Source organism: Mobula hypostoma, chromosome 2, assembly GCF_963921235.1.
Source record: "Mobula hypostoma chromosome 2, sMobHyp1.1, whole genome shotgun sequence".
NCBI lineage: Eukaryota > Metazoa > Chordata > Chondrichthyes > Myliobatiformes > Myliobatidae > Mobula > Mobula hypostoma.
The window spans coordinates 36753376-36774847 of record NC_086098.1 but is presented as its reverse complement, the minus strand read 5'-3'; the positions used below and the strand labels follow the sequence as shown (position 1 = coordinate 36774847).

General features: G+C 40.6%; 1 protein-coding gene across 2 annotated transcripts in view; it reads left to right on the top strand.

The window, feature by feature from the left end:
- Positions 1 to 10897: 10897 nt before the first annotated feature.
- xkr6b (XK, Kell blood group complex subunit-related family, member 6b) overlaps positions 10898 to 21472 on the top strand; it is a 494480-nt gene continuing 483905 nt past the window's right edge. For both annotated transcript variants that reach the window (XM_063035561.1, XM_063035566.1), the window contains exon 1: positions 10898 to 11534. In XM_063035561.1, coding sequence (XP_062891631.1) covers positions 10981 to 11534 — 554 coding nt within the window. In that variant the 5' untranslated portion in view covers positions 10898 to 10980. The remainder of the gene's footprint in view (positions 11535 to 21472) is intronic.

Below are 21472 nucleotides of genomic sequence, written 5' to 3'. Positions count from 1 at the left end.
ATCCCCAGGTCCATCACTCCTGTTCATATCCCCGTCAAATTAGTTTAAACCCTCCTCAACAGCTCCAGCAAAGCGGCCTGCAAGTATACTGGTCCCCCTCGGAATCAGGTGTAACCTGTCCCTTTAGTGCAGGTCAAACCCTCCTCAGAAGAGAGCCCAAAGATCCAGAAACTGAAACTTTGCCTCCTGCACCAATTCCTCAGCCATATCGTCATATTCTTACCCACACTGGCACATGGCACAGGCAGCAATCGAAAGATTACTACCCTGGACGTCTTACTTTTCAGCTTTCTACCTAACTCCCTATATTCTCTCTTCAAGACCACCTTCAATTTCCTACCTATGTCATTGGTCCCACGACTTCTGGCTGGTCACCCTCCCCCTTTAACCAAGCCATCTCTGACTCTGGTACCTGGGAGGCAAATTACCATCTGGGTGTCTCCTTCACGTCTACAGAATCTCCCATCTGCTCCTATAACTATAGAATCCCCTATCTACTGCACTGTTCTTCCCCCTTCCCTTCTGGGTCGCAGAGCCAGACTCATTGCTAGAAACTGAGTCGCTGCAGCTTCCCCTGTTAAGTTGTTCCCCCCAACCGTATCCAAAGCAGTATACTTATAATTGAGAGAAACGGCCACAGGGGTAGTCTGCACCAACTGCCTACTCCCATTCACTCTCCTGAGTTACCCAGGTACCTACCTCCTGGAACTTAGGGGTGACTACCTCCCTGTAGGTCGTATCACTTCCTCATTTTCCCATATGATGCAAAGGTCATCCAGCTGCATCTCCAGTTCCTCAACACATTCTCTCAAGAGCTGCAGCTCGATGCCCTTCATGCAGATGTCATTATTAAGAAGACTGGAGGTCTTCCAGAATTCCCACATCTCACACAAAGAACAAACCTCTAACTCTGACCCATTATTAGCACTCTAGCTATGCACTAATAGATAAAGAAAGAGAAAAATGTCTTACTAGAAACTTACTTCGAACCTCCACCTGTGTTTGCTCAAGCCTGTTGAGCGAAAGCTTTCTACTCTAACACTGGTCCGTTCCAACAATGACCACTCTGCTTACATCTCCCTTTTTATTGGCTCAAATAAAACTCACCCCCCCACAAGACTTTTCAAATGGCTCCCGCCTCTCACTCACTATTTCAAATGATGATTCATTCCTGACGAGACTTTTTAAATTATTTCCAAATACTAGATTACTCAACAATCACACAAAACACAGCAGATTCACGCTAAATTTGAATAAGGGCCCTGCCTTAATCCATTAAAAATAATCCAACCGTTATCGATTAGGTATTAGCTCTCCGGTAGAGGCATCACGCCAGGGGGTACCCATCCAGATTTCCAACTATCCCAAGAAAGACAGGAATTGAAAAATCGCTATTTGCACACGTTGACGGACATTAGGCCACTACTTGTAACAACTCTTACTTAGGCATCAACCTTGTAACTGTCCGTCCACTGAAACTAAGTTTCGAACAAGCTTGGCATCAGATTTTACTGAGTGAGGTACGGTATCCGCATTCACTGCGGGAATCAATCCAGCGACTGGTCACAGTTCGCTTCAAAAGACAATCTGTGCGAATGCCGCGCCCCACGCAGGTCTCCGTGTAACATCATGTGGGCGAAATGGGCGGCACACGGCAAACCCCGCCTCTACGAAGATGTAGCTGTCAAAATTTCTGAAATTTGTATTTTTAAAATAATTTTAATAATTTTTAAAGGATAAAATGAAACGTATAAATATTTTGAAAAATATAAAGCACATCTGCAAACCAAGTATATTTAAAATACAGTATAGCAATTAACTCGGATAAAATCTCCATTTAACTGAATTGATTTAGCGGATCCCGCGATGGGTCTGATCTCGAACGAAAGGTATAAGCGAATTTCTGGAAACTCCTGGTATACAGGCAGCCAGCAAATCACAAGCAGAACTTATTCGGTAGGTTCGAGACATCCGCAATAGTGGGAGAATTCCTGAATTTACTTGTATTTGACAGGAAAAAAATATTAGCAGTTCTACATTGAGCTATCAGCAAACTTGAGAAAAATCGGGCTCTTTAATGTTGCACCGAGCACTGCCACAAGAGGGAAGACTTCTTTGTAATCAATTATGCGACCAGGTAAAGATTGAACAAAATTTGTACTGTTACGCATCAGCGCGGGATTATTTAAGGAATGCTGTTCATTCGTATGTGTCTGTTTTCCAAAATTCCTTATGTTTTGAATTACTTAGGACAAATAATATTTCATTCTCATTAGCTTCATAAATTTTGTGGACCGCACACAATCGGTATACTCGCTCTTCGATTAAGTTTTTTCCCCAAATGTTGTACGTACGGGATAAACGTTGTTAGTACAAAGTACGAACTCGCTGTAATTCCTTTGCCAGTTGACCCAATATTTAACGCAGTAAGAAGTACAATGTAAAATTCTGAGGACGCTGGGAAATTAATCAAGCGAAATGACTTTGTGATCCAACTCAAATCATTTGGTGAAGTAGAAGCTTTGTGAAATCCATTCAAGTAAAGTCAAAAGTGTTTAATATAAAGAGTAATTATGCGTTGTCATTATACGGCTGTTGGTCGTTGATACTCGGTGCCCAGTTTGATGGGTACACGAGTGGAACCTGGTGTGGTCTTCTGCTGCCCTAGTACATCCACTTCAACTTTCGAAGTGCCGTGCGTTCAGAGACGCGCTTCTACTCACCACTGCGTGGTTATTTGAGTTAATATTGCCTTCCTGTAAGCTCGAAACAGGCTGGCCAAGCTTACAAGTTTCTCCATAGAACCATAGAAACTACAGCACAGAAGCAGGCCCTTTGGCCCTTCTTGGCCATGCCGAACCATTTTCTGCCTAGTCCCACTAACCTGCACACGGACCATATCCCTCCATACACCTCCCATCCATGTATCTGTCCAATTTATTCTTAAATGTTAAAAAAGAACCCGCATTTACCACCTCGTCTGGCAGCTCATTCCATACTCCCACCACTCTCTGTGTGAAGAAGCCCCTCCCCTAATGTTCCCTTTAAACTTTTCCCCCCTCACCCTTAACCCATGTCCTCTGGTTTTTTTCTCCCCTTGCTTCAGTGGAAAAAGCCTGCTTGCATTCACTCTATCTATACCCATCATAATTTTATATACCTCTATCAAATCTCCCCTCATTCTTCTACGCTCTGGGGAATAAAGTCCTAACCTATTCAACCTTTCTCTGTAACTGAGTTTCTCAAGTCCCGGCAACATCCCTGTAAACCTTCTCTGCACTCTTTCAACCTTATTAATATCCTTCCTGTAATTTGGTGACCAAAACTGAACACAATACTCCAGATTCGGCCTCACCAATGCCTTATACAACCTCATCATAACATTCCAGCTCTTATACTCAATACTGCGATTAATAAAGGCCAATGTACCAAAAGCTCTCTTTACGACCCTATCTACCTGTGACGCCACTTTTAGGGAATTTTGTATCTGTATTCCCAGATCCCTCTGTTCCACTGACCTCTGACCTCTCTCTTTACAGAAGCGTTTTCACCCTCTGGACTGCCGCTGACCGGATTTTTTTTTGTTTTTCGGTACAGCCTTTGTAAACTCCAGGGACTATTGTGCGTGAAAATCCTGGGAGAATTTCTGAGCTACCCAAACCACCCCGTCTTTCACTCTGTCAGCAAGACCAAGGGGCCGATAATTGACTCCAGGAGGAAGAAGCTGGAGGTTCACGAGGCAGTCCTCGTCGGGGGATCAGAGGTGGGGAGGGTCCGCAGCTTTAATGTCCCCCATGCTATCATCTCAGAGGACCGGCCCTAGGCACGGCACGCAAATGCAGTTACGAAGAGAGCGTGAGAGCGACTCTACTTCCTTAAGAGTTGGCGAAAGTCCGGCATGAATCTAAAACTTTGGCAAACTTATAAGAAGTGTGGTGGAAAGGATATTGACTGGATTCATGACAACCTGGTATGCAAACACCAAAGCTCTTGAACGGAAAAGCCCCCTGCAGAAAATGGTGGATATAGCCCGGTCCATCACAGTGAGACCCTCCCCACCGTTGAGCACATCCACAGTGAACACAATCCCAAGAAAGCAGCGTCCGTCATCAACGACCCCTCCCCCCACCCCGCACCAAGCTCGCTTCTCACTGCTACCATCAGGAAGAAGGTGTTGGAGCCTCAGGACCCACACCACCAGCTTCAGAAACATTTATTACCGTCAACCATCAGGCTCTTGAACCAAAGGGGATAACTTCACTCAGCATCATCTGCCCAATCATTGAAATGTTCCCATAACCTATGCATTCAATTTTAGGGACTCTTCATGTTCTCTATATTTATTGCTTATTATTATTTTCTTTCTGTATTTGCACAGTTTGTACCTTTTCCAAATTGATTGTTTGTCTTTCCTATTGGCTTTTCATCGATTCTGTTGTGTATCTTAAATTCACCGTGTATGCCCGCAAGGAAACAGATCTCGGGGTTGCACTGTATATGGTGACATATTTGTACTTTAAAAATAAATTTATTTTGAATTTTGAACATTGAACAATCGTTTTATGGTTAAAGTCACTTAGAACACACTTCTTCCGCATTCTGATGTTTGGTCTGAATGACAGCTGAAGTGCTTGACCATGTCTGCAGGTTTTTATGCATTAAGTTGCTGCCACACGATTGGCAGAGTAGATATTTGCATTAATAAGCAGGTGTACAGGTATACCTAATAAAGTGGCCACTGGGTGTATTTGCCTAACATGGAGAAACAGGGATTAGATAGGGTGCAGATATTTAATGTTTGACACAATTTCAATTACAGTTGATAAAATTGCCAACTGTGAAATTGTTTTGGTAATGTCATCATTAACAAAAACCTACCACTGCAGCCACAGCAGTCAAACAAATGATTTGCTTTAACTAAAAGGTAATGAATTATACGGTTCAACAAGATTTGTTTTAAATTTAAATACTATTTGCCTTGGAAAATATAATGCAGAATCTAGGAATGCTACATGCAATAACCAAAGTTCGGAAGCAGTCTTAATAACACAATCATCAAGTCTGTCAATTTAGCTCTCAATAATCCAGTTTATGCAGAAAAATCTTGCATGAACAAGAGTTAAGTGACATTGCATTTTTGATAAGTATTTCTAATGTTACATTGGTACGTTCCAGTTCATTGCTGTAGAAAATATTGGGATAAATCCCTTAATGTTTGTACAGCCATATCTGCTGCCAGTCACAATGCCAACACTTTAAATAGAGAATTCCAGCTTGGGGTCTGCTCTTTTAACAAACAAAATGAGCAAATATGTGTTTTATTCTAGTATTTATTTTACTTCCACTTATGCAAGAAGTCCATCAGTTGAAGAACAGACTTCATACCAGCTTTGGTATCATTGGGATTATTCCTTTTGTTACCTCAAATGTTAGAAGTTAAACATGTATACCAAAATGTCCTTGAATACTGAATATTCAAGATTAATGTATTTGTCATAAGCATTACAATAACTCTGAGGATCTTCTAAATTATGGAAAGAATCTTTGTTGTAGGTACTGATGCTGTGACAATGCATGCTGTCTGATTACAAAAGATTGTTGCATTTTTGGAATTTATTATGGTAGTTGCTCATATGGGCTACACGTACTAGTAAAGTCTCAGTTGTCTCCAATCCAAAAGGCATTATTCAAAAATATTTCTTAATGAAAACATATTAATATTTAAAAGATATACAATGTTGTTAGCCCACTTTAAAGCTCTTATCAGCATTAAGATCATAAGACTTGATGGTACTTGACATCATTACTGCATATTATAATGTTATTTAGGTCTCAGTACATACTGCTTTAGGGAACTTTCATACAGTTCCTTCAATTGGGCAGCCATTGGAAATGCTATTCCCATAAGGAAATTCCTGGGAAATTTGTGAAGAGCAAATACATGTTTAACAATGCATGTTATTTTTTAAATATTTCAAGTCATACATCAGTTTACTTGGTAAGGCATGACACTGATTCACATTCTGTCAGCTTCAGTTTGGATTCAAAATTAATTGCTGGAGATACTACTTACAGCACAATGGTTTATGCTTTGTCGTATTGATATTGTATTAAACATAGGGTTGGTTTAAAAGAATTATCCAGGGAAATAAACACACAGGGTCAGAAAAGCCAGTTAACAAATGGAAATTTCTGAAGAATTTTAATACCCCAAAATCTATACCATTTCATTTATTTGCTATCGCATGAATTTGATTCTACGCTTGACACTGAGACTGGTACTGAAGTATTAATCCCATTGATAAAAGCAGCATTGTCATTCATTTGGTAAGAGTTTATTGATTCAACAAGTGGTAAACTGCTTTTGTGGCTAATCAAATCCAGAATTGTCACTACTTGCTTGGCCAATGAATTGGAAGCGAGGGTTTCCTTTCCATAGTGAAGCATATTTATTTACTTAGCAAACCGAGTCTATCTGATCAGCCAGTACAAGAACAAACTTTAATGAAGCCTATTCAGATGAGAGCATTGACCAATAAAGCACCAGCTACGATGCTGATGGAAAGAAAGACAATCACAAGAGCAGTAAATGGAGGAAAATCAAATAATACAAAGTGATTAATAATTTATGTGCTTAAAACTAATCCCAGTCACCTAGGTGATTGCATTTCCGAGGCAAGTTTAGAACATGACAAACAGAAATAACAGCAGACTATTAGCCCCTTGTTCCCCAGCACTCAAGATCATGGCTGACCTTTCACCTGATCTTTACCAGCACTAACCCAGATATCTATTAATATCTAAAAACTGTTCTCTATGCCAACTGCATTCAGTGACTGAGCCTCCACTGCTCTTTGGGTAAAGAATTCCAAAGATTCACTGAAAAAAAAATCTCAATGTTTCTCAGTCAAAATACGTAACTTCATATTTTTCCACATTGTATTTAATTGGCTATTTTCCATCACTTAGCCCCCTCCTCACACTGGAACTTGGATATATCATGTGTGGTTCCATTCATCATCATCATCATCATCAGGATATGCCATGTTGTATGACATGGGCAATCATGGTCTTCCATCTGTCCACCGTGCGAGAGATGGTTGCCGGCGAGGAAGACACCTTTCACGCTGTTGCTCTATCCATGATCTTAACGGTTCTAGACAAATTTTCCTACAGAATTTGTTTGCCATTGCCTCCTTCTGGGCAGTGACTTTACAAGATGGGTGACCCCCATCTCTTCAGAGATTGTCTGCCTGGCATCAGTGGTCGCACAACCAGGACTTGTGATCTGCACCAGCTGCTCCTACGACCATCCACTACCTGCCCCGATGGCTCAAGTGACCCTGATTGTTGGGGGGTAGGGGGGTGGTGGTGTGGGGAGGACTAGGCAGGTGCTACACCTGGCCTAAGGATGAAATGTAGGCTAGTGGAGAGAAGGGGTGCCTTCCACCTCCTTTGGTAGAGACCTATCTCCACCCCTCTACCCTATGGTTTCTTTATCTAAATCATTAATACAATTTGTGAAAAGTTGGAGTCTCGGCACCAATGCCTGTGGTAGTCACTGTTCATTACCTTTAAATTTCCTTTTTATTCCCACTGTGTTGTTCAGCCCATTAACTATTAAATTAAGTAAGTGGTGTAAGAAGAGAGCAAAAATAAAGTGAGGTAGTGTACATGGGTTCATTTTCCATTCAGAAACCTGATGGTGGAGGGGAAGGAAATGTTCTTGAAACATTGAGTGTGTGTCTTCAGGCTCCTGTACCTCCTTCTTAATGGTAGCAATGAGAAGAATGATTTGCCAAACTTGATTTCCTTCTTATAAATCTATATTGATATCGCCCAGTCCTGTTATTATAACACTCTGTTATTTCCACTTTCTTAACAGATTCCAACATTTTCCCCAATGCTGAAATCGGATAGGAAATATATGTCCAAGGGAAATAAACTGCAGAGAGTTGTAAACTTAGTCGGCTCCATCATGGGCACTAGCCTCCATAGTATCCAGGACGTCTTCAAGGAGTGATGCATTAAAAAGGCAGCATCCATCATTAAGGACCCCCCACACCCCAGTCGTGCCTCTTCCTATTGCTACCGTCAGGAAGGAGGTACAGAAGCCTGAAGGCACACGCTCAACTCCTTCCGCTTTGCCATCTGATTTCCGAATGGGCATTGAACCCATGAACCCTACCTCACTACTTCTTTCGTTCTATTTTTGCATTAGTTATTTCATTTAGCTATTATATACATTTACAGTAATTCACTTTTTTCTCTATTATGTTCTTGTGTTCTTTTGCTGGAGATTGCCAATGCCTAGTACTTCTTTGGGATGAATAATACTTGTTGCTATCAGTACATGTATTCTTTAAAATAAGTTGTTTCAGTGTCATTCCCAGCAATGAAAGAGTATTTCTGTTCAGTAGCTGGTGTCTCCAGTATTTTGAAATGGAAGACTTAGCCATTAAATTAGAATTGTCACTGTCAAGTGACAATTTGTGAATATATTCAATAATTATATTCACAAAGAAAATGTCAGTGCCAAATTATTCTCAAAAGTCAGCCTCCAGATTAGTAAGCTTCCATGGTGATCCATCTGCTCCTGTTTCTCACTTATATGCCTTTTCCTTGGAACAGTTTTGTGTTTGTATTCTCAGCTTTTGCCTCACTCTTTGATTTGTTTATCTGTCTGTGGCTTAGCTTCATTTTCCCTTTTCTCAGCCACTTTCTATGTTAAACAAAAGCAGTGTTTTCTGATCAAATTCTGTAGATACAATGTCTCACAGTCTCAGTTCCTATCTTTTCCCCCTTAGAACTAAGGGGATTACAAGTTTTTCCCTGATGTTTTTAATTAAAAGAGGTATTGCTAGTCTACTTATTGATTCTTTACAGGCACAGTTTATTGTTTTGTGAACTGTTTCACAACCAATTGTGGACAGAGGTACCTGTGAATTCAGTGGTAAATGAGTACAGTGTGTATTGGGAGAGCAGTGATAATACATTTCTTATGATCTTAGTGATGGAACTAAGATCATGATGTCAGATTTAACAACAAATTGCATTTATACTGCAAATGTAACATAGGAAAATAGTTGGATATTAAATCATGAAAGGTATCCAAATGCAAGGAGCAAGTTTAGGCAAGAAATTCAGAGCATGGGCAAACATAGATCAAAAGATAACGGAGATGCATGAATCGATGTAGAGAAATCATAAAGTGCAGGGCTGGAAGAGATAATTGTGACATGGAAGACCAAGATCATGAATAAATCTAAATACATGGCTAAGGCTTTGAAGCTTTGACTTCGGGAATGCGGGGAAGACAAGTAACTGTTGTGTAAAATCTAGACAACAGAGTTTGGAATGAGCTGTGGAGGGACAAGATAGGGATAGGGAAGCTGACCTGCATACTTTAGGCAAAGTCAAACCACATTATCAAAGACAAGCTAATAGTTTCACTGGGTTGGAAAATGGCGGGTGATCTCACGGATGTGGAATCAAATGATCTTTGTGTTCTTTCAGTTATGATTGTATCATCTTGTCTCAAACTAGCTGAAATTTATTCTGTTTATCTAAATGATGAAGAGCCATTTGGAAGATAACAGTAAATGTTGGAAATACTTAACAGATCAGATACCATCTGAAATGAAAAAAAAGAGACATGTCAATATCCACTTTCATTGATCGAAGAATTATTTAGTGTTAATAAAGCGATTCTGTAAGCAGATATTTATTTTCTCAATATAGAAGGCATGGTATCTGGCATTATCTGTTTTTATTTTGGATTTCCAGCACTTGCAGTATTTTGCAATATTTCTTGCATTTGCATTTTCATATAATTGGTAAAATAACAATTTGGGTGGCAATTGCGTTGTTGGATATTTCAGGTATAACGTCTAGAGACCACTGTGGAAGTGCAGAAAATTCTGAAATGTTTCAATGTAAAGCACTACAACAGTGGGAACAATCATAGAGATGTTTTATTTCATATCCTTGTTCTTTACTCTTCACTGTTCCCATCAAAGCTGCCAAGACATCAATGGCCTCTCATAGTTATCATTCTAACCAATTGCGAGATATGGAAGCTGAGATCAGAAAAAAATGCGTGAAAATCCCCGAGCGTTCGTCGGCACTTTAAGTAGTTGGTTGTATTTTTCTCAGCTGAACCCGATGGCACTTGACTTCTGCGCCACTTCCCGCTTTTCTAGTGTGATTCTATCACTAACTATATGTGCTACAGTTAACAGGGGTTAATTATTACTTCAATTTAAGAATTTGAACTGTCACTACTTGGGAATTTGTGACTGCAACATAATGGTCACGACTATACCAGTCAAGTCTTGTTGTTTTATTTAGGTGTAAAATGAGCACTACTTGCAATTTTCAGCAGAGCACCTTCCACTAAAGGGGTTCGGAGTTGTCTTTGCGTTAAAAGTCCGCATTTTCCCGGGTGTCGTGACGGAAATGCTTTAAGTTAAGTTGCCCTGGCACTCTTCGAACAGCAGCAAACGATCTGCTGCGGCAGGCGATCTGTCGGCGTCCAGACTTGCCAGGGCAATTGGCAATTTGACTTGGCACTGGATTGCTTTGAACGGTGCCGGGGCAGGCAGCCGGGCACGGCCGTGCTCTCTGCAGGTGTGCCCGCTGACCAAGGGGCTGTGCCCCCCGGCTCTCACCCCGATGCTGCACCCCATCCGAGCGGCTGCACATGCCGGGGCAGAGTCACCAGGGCGGGTGGGTGGAGGGGCGTGGCGTTGTCGGGGGGGGGGCGGGGCGTCACTGGCCACACCCCTCCGTGCCCTGCCCCGCCTCCTCCCTGCGGCATCCAGGAAGTGAGGTCATCGTCTCCAGCTCTCCGCGTCGTCCCCCCTCCGCTCCGCTCCATACCCCCCCATCTCTTCACCAACCACCCCCGCCCCGCCCCCCTCAACAGTTCCGCGCGGCCGCCGTAACCCCGGAAGCTGAGCGTGCCAGGCACCCGCCAAGATGGCCGCGAAATCTGACGGTGTTGGGGTTACCGGTTTCGCCCAGCTCCACAATCTGGACGAGTCGGTGACCGAAGGGGGCGACGAGCAGCAGCAGCTGGACGGGGGACCGGAGGCAAGCAGCTCTTTCCACATCTGCCACTGCTGCAACACCTCCTCATGTTACTGGGGCTGCCGGAGTGCCTGCCTGAGGAGATCGCTGTGCAGCCTGAAGGGGGGCGACCATCCGGTGCTCGATTGCCTCTGGATCGTGATCGCGCTGCTCATCTTCTTCTCGGACGTGGGTACCGACCTCTGGCTGGCGGCCGACTACTATCTGAAGCAGGACTACTGGTGGTTCGGCTTAACGCTCTTCTTCGTGCTAGTGCCGTCCGTGCTGGTGCAGATTCTCAGCTTCAGGTGGTTCATGCAGGATTACGCCGGCGGGGGGCTCGGGGGTGTGGAGGGTCTCAGCAGCAGGCGGCCCGGCGTCACCGGCTACAACCGCTGCTGCAGGATCTCGGTATGGATCTGGCAGTCGGTCATTCACATCTTGCAGCTGGGACAAGTGTGGAGGTATTTAGTGTGTGTGTGTGTGTGTGTGTGTGTGTGTGTGTGTGTGTGTGTGTGTGTGTGTGTGTGTGTGTGTGTGTGAGAGAGAGCGTGTGTGCGCACCGGCGGGCGAGGGCGATGCTAAGTGTCTCCCTTCCCTCTCCCTGGCTAATCCTTAGGGTTAAAATTTTCGTTGGAGGGTCATCTCCATCGAAATCGGAGTCAAGAAAATGTAAGGTTGTCTGGCAGGATCTTTAGGCATTCGTGTCCTGCAGTTGGAGCAAGTGTAAGGTCCAGTGAAAAATGACATATTTTAAAATATCTTCCCCCTCCCATTCAAAGATGTGTTTTAGGGAGTCGGTCTGCGAATTCCTTGGGCATCAGAATTGGTATTCGAGTTTGTAGTTGATCAGTTATCACTACAGGTGTTGTACGGTCTGCGGATAGCGGAAAAATGGCGCAGCGGTGAGAATGAATCACAGAAGATGATTCGTGGCTCCCGTATCAGCTTTTGGAGTAGTGTGGGGGTGACCTCCATTGAGAAATGCTCATTGATCCATGCAATATTAATTGACTTTACTGTAGGTGGATTTTAATAAATTCTGCAGGTGTGATAAACATGGAAAATTGCAAATGTGTAATACAGTCTGCCTTTTAGAAAATGGAGCGTCTATATTTCAAATGGCCCTTTTGGATATATTCATTTGAAACACGAGTTGGACAGGTAGACTAAAAAAAAGTCAGTGATTATGTTAACGTATTTACTGTCATAATTGCAGTGGTGGTTGACAGCATACTAATAGAGCAAGAATAACTTTGAAGAATAGAATTGCTTGCTGCATATTTGGAGAAGCATAACGCATAATATTGAAATTTGCATCAAAGGTAATCACTGTGCAGAGAAATTATATCAGAGTTATTAAGCTTTTATGAAAATGTGCGAATGTATTAATTCTGGTTGATCTTCTTGAAAGTGTGGGTAGCACAGCTATTTAGACTAAACGAAAGAGCACTGTTGTTATGTCCTTTGAAAAATTCATCATATTTGCAGAATAAGTGTGTGGGAAGATTTTGGTAAATCTGACAAAATGTAATAGCACATAATATTTGAAAAAAATCAAGGTCACCTCTTTGAAGGAGAGTTGTGATATCCACTTGTCAAGTTATGTTTATGTTGTATAGTGAATAGGAAGACTCTGGTATAAATGCTTAAGTTGTCAAACTTCTTCCAGAAGTAATGGTCATTTTTATCAAACGAATGGTGTAAGGCAATCTTACTTGGTGTAATTGATGGTGTAAAAAAGCTATATCGTTTACATAGTATCTAGGCAGGACATCTAACTTCCTAATTGAAAGTGTATTGAACATTAATGGCCGAATGTCCTATATATTGCTAAGTTTAGTGAAAATGTTGCATTTCTCATGTATATTTCAGAAATGAAGCTGCTTTCATTGAGTGATATTGTCAGTCAATTTGTGCTAAAATCAAAAGTTGCATTATGCTCCATGTCTGGAGAAAGAATAATCATGATTTTTTTTGAGAATCTGCATATTTTCTCAGCATTTTAACAACTGCACATTAATAAAACAATGCTGTTGGTAAGGCAATTTCTTTTGGCTGGGTGGGCAGCATATTTGCTCCTTTTCTCCATTAGGGTGGACCAATCATTGTTCCTTTGGCCATTTGCAGAAGAGTTTTCTTTGATTGTCTTAAAATACAAATTAAAGTATACAATTTTGTGAAATATTCTGTAATTTCCATTGGCGTTGGAGATAGACATGGAGGACGCTATTCTCTAATGTCTGACAAACACTGCTAAGAGCTGCTTGAGTCTGATAATGTGCATCATAATTTTTGCCATTTCTCTTTGATTGTAGGCCTACTGGATGTGGGTTTAATGATTGTTTATACATTCACTCATGTTATTGTTTGTAGATTTTCTAGTACAGTTGAGATTACGTAAAATATATCACTTTCCAGTAAAGTATTTTCAATCTAGTATCTTTTTCATAATTTAACCTCTTGTAGCAGCAGATTGTTTTCAAGTTGATAGATAATGATATCATCTTGAATGATATTGAAGGTTGGTTTGCTAGAATGATCTTTGTTATCTCTTGTGTGATCAAGACCCTTGTTCTTCAAGGGAATTCCTCTTAGGCTTTTCTCCTTCTTCCCCTTTCATTGTTGATGAATTTTAGTGAATGTATTGTGTTCTGATTTAATGTGACAATCAGGTTCCCTTCGCTTGGTGTTATTAGCAATCTCTGCCCCATGCTGATAGTTCTGCAAAACTTTTAACAAAGCTGCCGATATACAGTGGATTCCAGTTAATTGGGACACATCACAACCAGTACATTTTCGTCCAATTAGACAAGGTTTCATGGAAATTGTTGAAAAGGTATAAAAAAGACAAACTGCCGTTTAACTGAGTAACAAATTATGTATTTAAATGAAATACAGAACGAATTAGAATGCTACGAATACTACTACAGTGCTAAAAAACTGTATTAGTTATCGACGGGGGAGTTCATCCAGTGGACACTGCTGTGTCCTTTTGATTGACTGTAAGTGAACAAAATCAACACAGACACTTAGTGCAGATTATGGACTGCCTTCATACAACGACTGCATCCTCCAAACCTTAATTTTCTTTGTAACATTCAAGATGATTGTCAATATCTTCAATATCTTCAAATTCTTCGTAGTTCCTAACTTGTTGAAGTAGTGAAATAGTTTCATTTTTGCTGTTTTTAACGTTTTCAAGCCTGAATGCTTGAAACCACAGTGAGTAAAACAGTTCTGAATTGTCTTACTGCTTATTTCTTGGCAACTATCAGTAACAAAAATCACTGCTTTTTGAACACAAACACACATAACTGATAGTATTTAAAACCTGTTTACTCTAAGCATGGTGTAGTGTCCAACGACCTCACAAGTGCATTCAACTGTCAGTAGTTAGAAACCATGTGGCAACACTCTGCTGGCCTAATTAAGTGGCAGAGTGTCCCAAATAAACAGAGGGAATCCCGGCTATTTCCTGAATTAGTTTTTGTTCTTTAGAAGTTGTTCCAAGTAAGAAGCTGCATCAAGCTGTCAATTTTCCACTCCTTCAGAGATTAAAACTTTGCTTAGTCATTTTAGGTCTTTCCTACCTCCCAACCCTTTTAATTCCTTTGAGTAGTTTCAGCTTCTTTTAAATTGGTAAATAAATTGGTTTGTTTGTCACATATACTGAGTTACAGTGACACATCAGTTTTGCATGGTGTTATACAGATCTATTCACTACAGCGATGCTTTGAGGAAGTGCAAGGTAAAGTAATAAAAGTGCGGAATAAAGTACAGAGTGCAGTGCGGGCAGATGGTAAGGTGCAAGGTAGCAACAGCATAGATTATGTAGTCACAAGTCCATTTTATCATACTAAGGAACCATTCAGTAGTCTCATAACAGGATAGACACTTTTCTTGAGCCTGGTGGTATGTGCTTTCAGGCTTTTATATCTTCTGTCTGATGGGGTGGGGGAGAAAAAATGTCTAGGGTTTGTGGGATCACCCCTCCATAGATTCTGACTACACTTTTTGTTGCCTGAGTGAAGCAACCAGTTGGTTTCCATGATGTGCTGAGCTGTGTCCATAACTCTGTAGTTTCCTGTGCTCATGTCCAGAGCAACTGCTGTAACAAGGTGTGATGCATTGGATAGGATGCTTTCTATGAGGCATCAATAAAAATTGGTGAGGGTCAAAGGGGACATGCCAATTTTTTTTTAGCCTACTGCGGAACAGAGGCGCGGGTGAGCCTCATTGGCTGCGGCGTCTACGTGACTAGACCGGGACAGGCTACGAATGGTGTTCATTCCTTGGAACTTGAAACTCTTAACCCTCTTGATCTCAGTACCTTTGACATAAACAGAAGCACATATACTGTCCCCACTTTGAAGTCAATGACCAGGTCTTCTGTTTTGCTGACATTGAGGAAAGGTTATTGTCATGACACTAGATAGAGAACTATCGATAATCATCATAAGTTTCAGTGTAACATTTTATTTGTGGAGTGCCTTATGAAGGGGAAAATCCCTATGATAGTGCTCTAATTCAAAGGATGAATTGACATTTTTCTCATCAGGCAACCATCCCCATGTCCCCCCAAAATTTGCAATTTACTGACTTGACTTGCAAATTCACTCGATGTCTTCACTTAGAGTTATTGAAAATTAGGAAGTAGAATCCATCTTCTCTGTACAGAACGATTATGTAATATCTTAATGGTTTTGTGTTACAGTCTGCTAAAATATTTTTAAAGTACCATCTTGGTGAGAAAATGCAGAGAAATGGTTGTGTATATAATGTTCTTCATGCCACATTTTGGTTTCTGTACAAATCTGATATTCATTTTGTTTGTCCACACTAGTCTTAACTACAAACTCGTTTTGGCTTGGTATCTCTACGTCTACAAAGTAAAGTTGTGTATGCATTTTCTTCAAACTTAAATCAGTTCTAGTGTTACTTTCAGTATTTTAAATGTGATTGAATAACTTTTTAATGACTCAATCACATGAAAATTGACTCTAGGCTGAAGGATATACATTCTGTGCAAAAGTTTTAGGCACATGTGAAAAAATTCTATGAAGCAAAAATGCTTAAATAATGAAATGAAGTGTCTAAATATCAAAATATTTACTGTAAAGAGAAGTAAATAGTAAAAATCTATATCAAATCAATATTTGGTGTAACCACCCTTTGCCTTTAAAACTGCATCAATTCTGTTAGGTACACTGTCAGGCTGTTTTATAAGAAAATCGGCTGATCGGTTGTTCCAAGTATCTTGGAGAACTTGCCACAGTTCTTCTGTAAACTTTGGCTGCCTTGCTTTCATCTGTCTCACCAGGTAATCCCAGACAGCTTTAATGATGTTGAGATCAGGGCTCTGTGGAGGCCATACCATCTGTTGCAGAATCCATGTTTTTCTTTTTGTTGAAGGTAGTTCTTTATAACCTTGACCGTATGTTTGGGGTGATTGTCCTGTTGCAGAATGAAGTTGGGACTGATCAGTTACCTCCCTGATGGTATTATGTGATGGATGAGAATCTGCTTGTACTTCTCAGCATTGAGGATTCCATTCATTCTGAGTAGATCACCAACTCCATTTGCAGAAATGTAGCCACAAACCTGCAGGGAATGTCCGCCGTGTTTCACTGTTGGCTGCAGACACTGAACTACATTGCACTCTCCAGCTGTTCTGCAGACAAACTGCCTCCTGTTTGAGGCAAAAATTTCAAATTTTTGCTCATCAATTCAGAGCACTTGCTGCCACTAGTTCAGCACCGCAGTCCTTGTGTTTTTCTCTATGTAGGCGAGTCTCTTGGCTTTGTTTCCACTTTGGAGGAATGGCTTTTTGGCAGTAATTCTTCCATGAAGATCACTTCTGACAAGACTTCTCTGGACAGTAGAGGGGTGTGTACTTGGGTTCCAGTGGTTTCTGTGAGTTCAGAGCTGAGAGTGGTGCTGGACGACTTCCGATTTAGATGGAAGTCAGTTTGATGTATCTCTTGTCTGCTGCACTCAGTTTCCATGTCCAACTTCTGCGTTTCTCGTCCTTAACTTTGCCCATATCTTTGTGCTTCTTCAGGAGAGCTTGGACAGCACATCTTGAAGCTCCTGTCTGCCACAAAATTTCTGCTTGGGAGAGACCTTGCTGATGCAGGTCCTTGTGCCTTGTTGCTATGCTCACTCTTGCCATGGTGTAAGAACTGATGATTTGAAGGTTAAACTGTCACATCTGCAACACACACTCACCTTTTAGTTTGGTTGTCCTTCGCCCAGTTTTATTCCTTCTACACCTGTTTCTTTTTCACTTAATCAGCTTAGTTTATTCAACTCGTTATGTCATTGGTCATTAGCATCCTGTTTGTTATCTTTGTTTAATCATGTACCTACAAAGTAATCAAATTTTTATTTGAAAAGTGGTCTGTTACTTAATATGTACTTTCTTTAATGAAATACAAAAATTTCTCTAACACTTAATTTGGAAATCTAAAATGTGCTATTTTCTACTGACGTACCAATGTAGAAGACAAAAAATAAACATCTAAAACAAAATTTATATAAAAAATCCAGGGTGCCTAAGACTTTTGCACAGTACTGTATTTGGATGACTAAAACATGGCTAATAAGATGTTCTGAAGATGAAGGGGTTGAGGGCTGGAAAGTTCAGCTGAGGTATTCTGGAGGTTAGTTATAGAAGTAAAGGCATTGATGGGGGAAATTACTGATAGTCAATGTTGATGAAATGTATAGCTGTAGAATTTGGAGGAAGATTTTGCAGTAAGATGGACTATAAACAAGGATATATGTTTTGGTTAAAGAGGAAGAAAATTTTAAATTCAAACCTTTTTGGTTTTCTCAGTATGTAATTGAAGGAACTCCCATCAGTTCGGAGAAATAAGAACGGAACCTAGATCAGGATGCTTGACTACTGTGGCAGGAGTGAAGCTTTGTTGGAGAGTTTTAAACATTGAATAAAAGATGGGCACTAATTTGGGAGGCAACAATTACATCCAAGATATTTTGGACTGGTGTTTTATGGTGAGTCAGAGACTGTTGATGCCCTCCTCTGTAGTTTTGTGGCTTAATGTACAGATTTTTGATACAGTTGATGCAGCAATTAGAATTCTTTGCTTATAGAAGTTCACTTTCCTATGCCATTCTAGGGAGTATGTTCGTCCTTACTATTATTTATAGCTAAGGACATGGTCACAGTTGTGCTATGTTGAAGAAAGTAGATATCAAGTTTTTCATATTAAGGGACAAAAATAGAAGGTGCACCCTTTTGAATATGTTGTAAATTTTCCATTTTGAGGTGCTTATGTCATAACTTACATTTAGTAATGTTTTTGCCATCAGTGATCTCAAGCACATCTCCTGTGCTCGCTGATTTACCTTATGCAGTTGCGTCTTGAATTGGCATGACTCTAAACGCTGGAATTTTCTCTCTGTCAGTCTTTTTTTTCCCCCTTTTATACTGTTTCTTAAAACCTACCAATTTTACTAAGCTAGTGGTTTTTCTTGTAATAGCTTATTTTGTGGCTCGGTTTGAATCGCACAAAAACGTTCCTTTAAATCATTGGATGTCTCATTTAAGGAATGCCAGTGGCTGTATTGTTCTTCTTTTATTAGCATATAACATTGAAATGATGAGGCTTCTATGTCATTGTAACTTTTTTTTGTCACAAGTATTCTGCTTGTAACAGCCTTCTGCAGTCTATTCTTGCCTTGGGCTTAAAATTGTACATGTTCCATTACAGGATCTTATGAATCACTATCACCTTTCTGTAGTTGTTAACTTTTCTCCAAGCTTAACTTTGAAGACTATAGAGCTTGTCTTGGGGTTTTGCTGTCAACGCACTGACAAATAGTGTGTATTGAAACTCTTATGCAGTCACATATTATGTTGACATTGAAGCCAAATAGTAGTGCTGAAGATGTTACTTTGGAAAATATGTTTAAAGGACATTCTGTTAAATTTTGAAACTAAATCTGTCTAAGGTCATGTATGTGGTGACAGGCTGTGCTGCAATGTTCAGTTACAATGGTAGCATTTTTCTGTACAGAACACAATGTCTCTCAAAGGTACCTCCTGTACCTAATAAGGTGTATGTTCATGGTCTTCTGCTGCTGTAGCCATGGTTCAACGTGTTGTGCTTCTGCACACCACTGTTGTAATGTGTGGTTATTCGAGTTACTGTTGCCTTTTGTTTCAACTCAAACTAGTCTGGCCATTCTCCTCTGAACTCTCTCTTATTAACAAGGCATTTTCGCCCACAGACCTGCCACTCACCGAATATTTTTTGTTTCTCGCACCATTCTCTGTAAACTCTAGAGACTGTTGTGCATGAGAATCCCAGGAGATCAACAGTTTCGGAGATACTCAAACCACCCCATTTGGCACCAACCATCATTCCGTGGTCAAAGTCACTTAGATCACATTTCTTCTCCCATTCTGATGCTTGGTCTGAACAACAGCTGAACTTCTTGACCATGTTTGGATATTTTTATGCATTGCGTTGCAGCCACATGATTGGCTGGTTAGATAGTTCCTTCAACGAGCAGGTGTACCTAATAAAGTGGCCACTGGGTGTATCAGTGCACTGGGCCATTTCTAGGGCTATAATTGTTTTTTGTTGAAAAGTCTCTTGTATCAACATAATCTTGAGTGATTCTGTTTTACTGATTAGGTACTTGGATTCTTCTCCTGTGCCCATGATTTGACTGTTCCTTGAAGTTGTTATCATTAATTGATACTGAAGTACCATTGATGTTGATTAGAAACACGAGATTCTACAGATGCTGGAAATCTTGAGTAACGCATACAAAATGCTGGAGGAACTCAGCAAGTCAGGCACTATCTATGGTTGGGAATAAACAGTCAATGTTTCCAACAGATCCTTCATCAGGACTGGAAAAGAAGTGGGCAGAAGCCAGAATAACAAAGTGAGACCATACTCAGATTGGAGGACCCCTTCCAACACATCTGTTCATGGACTCCTCTACTGCCATGATGAGCCCATACTGAAGTTGGAGGAACAACACCTTGTATTCTGTCTGAGTAAATTCCAACCTGATGGCATAAGCATTAGTTTCTCTAACTTCTAGTAAATTCTTCCCCCTTCTCTCTTTTTTCATTCCCCATTCTGGTTCCCCCTCTCACCTCTTCTTTTCACCTCACCTGCCCACCTTCTCCCTTTGGTGCCTCTTCTCCTTCTCGTTCTTCCATGATCCACAATCTTTTCCAGTTAGACTCCTTCCATCTATCACCTCCCAGCTTCTTACTTCATCTCTTCTCCTCCACCCACCCACCTTCCTCCTTATCTACTTTCACCTATCACCTACTAGCTTGTGCACCTTCCTCTCCCCCCCCACCACCTTTTTCTGGCTTCTGCCCCCTTCCTTTCTAGTCTTGATGAAGGGTCTTGGCCCAAAAGGTCAAATGTTTATTCCCTTGCAGAGGGAATTCTAACAATTAATGTTGATTGATTTGTTACTGATCATGGAATTTTACAGATTATGACATTTTTTGGATAATCTCAAAATAATCCATTATTCTGTGGAAAAATTGCATAGCATTTATGGTTTTGGACTCTGCTTACCAGAAGTGTTTAAAGTCAGCCTGAATCTCCATGTGCACCTTTAATGTTCATTTCATTGGTGCTACTGGACATAATTAGGGAAAGCAGAAAGATCAAAGATTAGCACGAATTAGGGTTTTGCACTTCTGAATTGGGAACTGATCACAATTAGATATATTATATTTTAAGTAAATGCAAGGCATTTTTATATTCCAAGGTAAGCAATTACTTCCACAGTATGTTTTGTAACAATCCAGTGTCATGTTATATGGGGGTCATGTCAACAAAGGTTATTCTTGTATGTAAATGCTGAAAGAGTTTGTTAGTGTTACTGCAATTAGTTTTAATTACAGTAATTATGTGAATTAGGTTGCTCATGATATTCCACTGTGACAAACATTGTTACTGTGGTAAATAACATATACAGCATTGTTTTTTATGACATAAATGATTCTTTTTGTTTTTTCCATGCATAGAATTGTGATTGTTTTCTGTACATATTGCAAGCCACCATCCCGAGGAGACACCAGATTGCTTGGAGGGAGAGAGAATTTAAAAGAAGTGAGCAGGGACATTTGGCACATTTTGGATTTCAGAATCCCCAGAAGACATTGGATTGTGCATAATTAGGCACGTGGCAAGGTCCAATAAAAGAAGTTATGTTTAAGTGGAGCAACCATTGTGAGTGGGGAATTGAGGCTTTAGTGAGGAGAGACTAAGCTGCAGGTAGATTTTTTTTTGTTTATTTATTCTTTCTTTACTTCGTATTTCTTATTGCACATCTAGAGCAGTGGGGATGCCAGGCAGGATGGTAGAATGTTCTTCTTTCGGGCTGTGGGAAG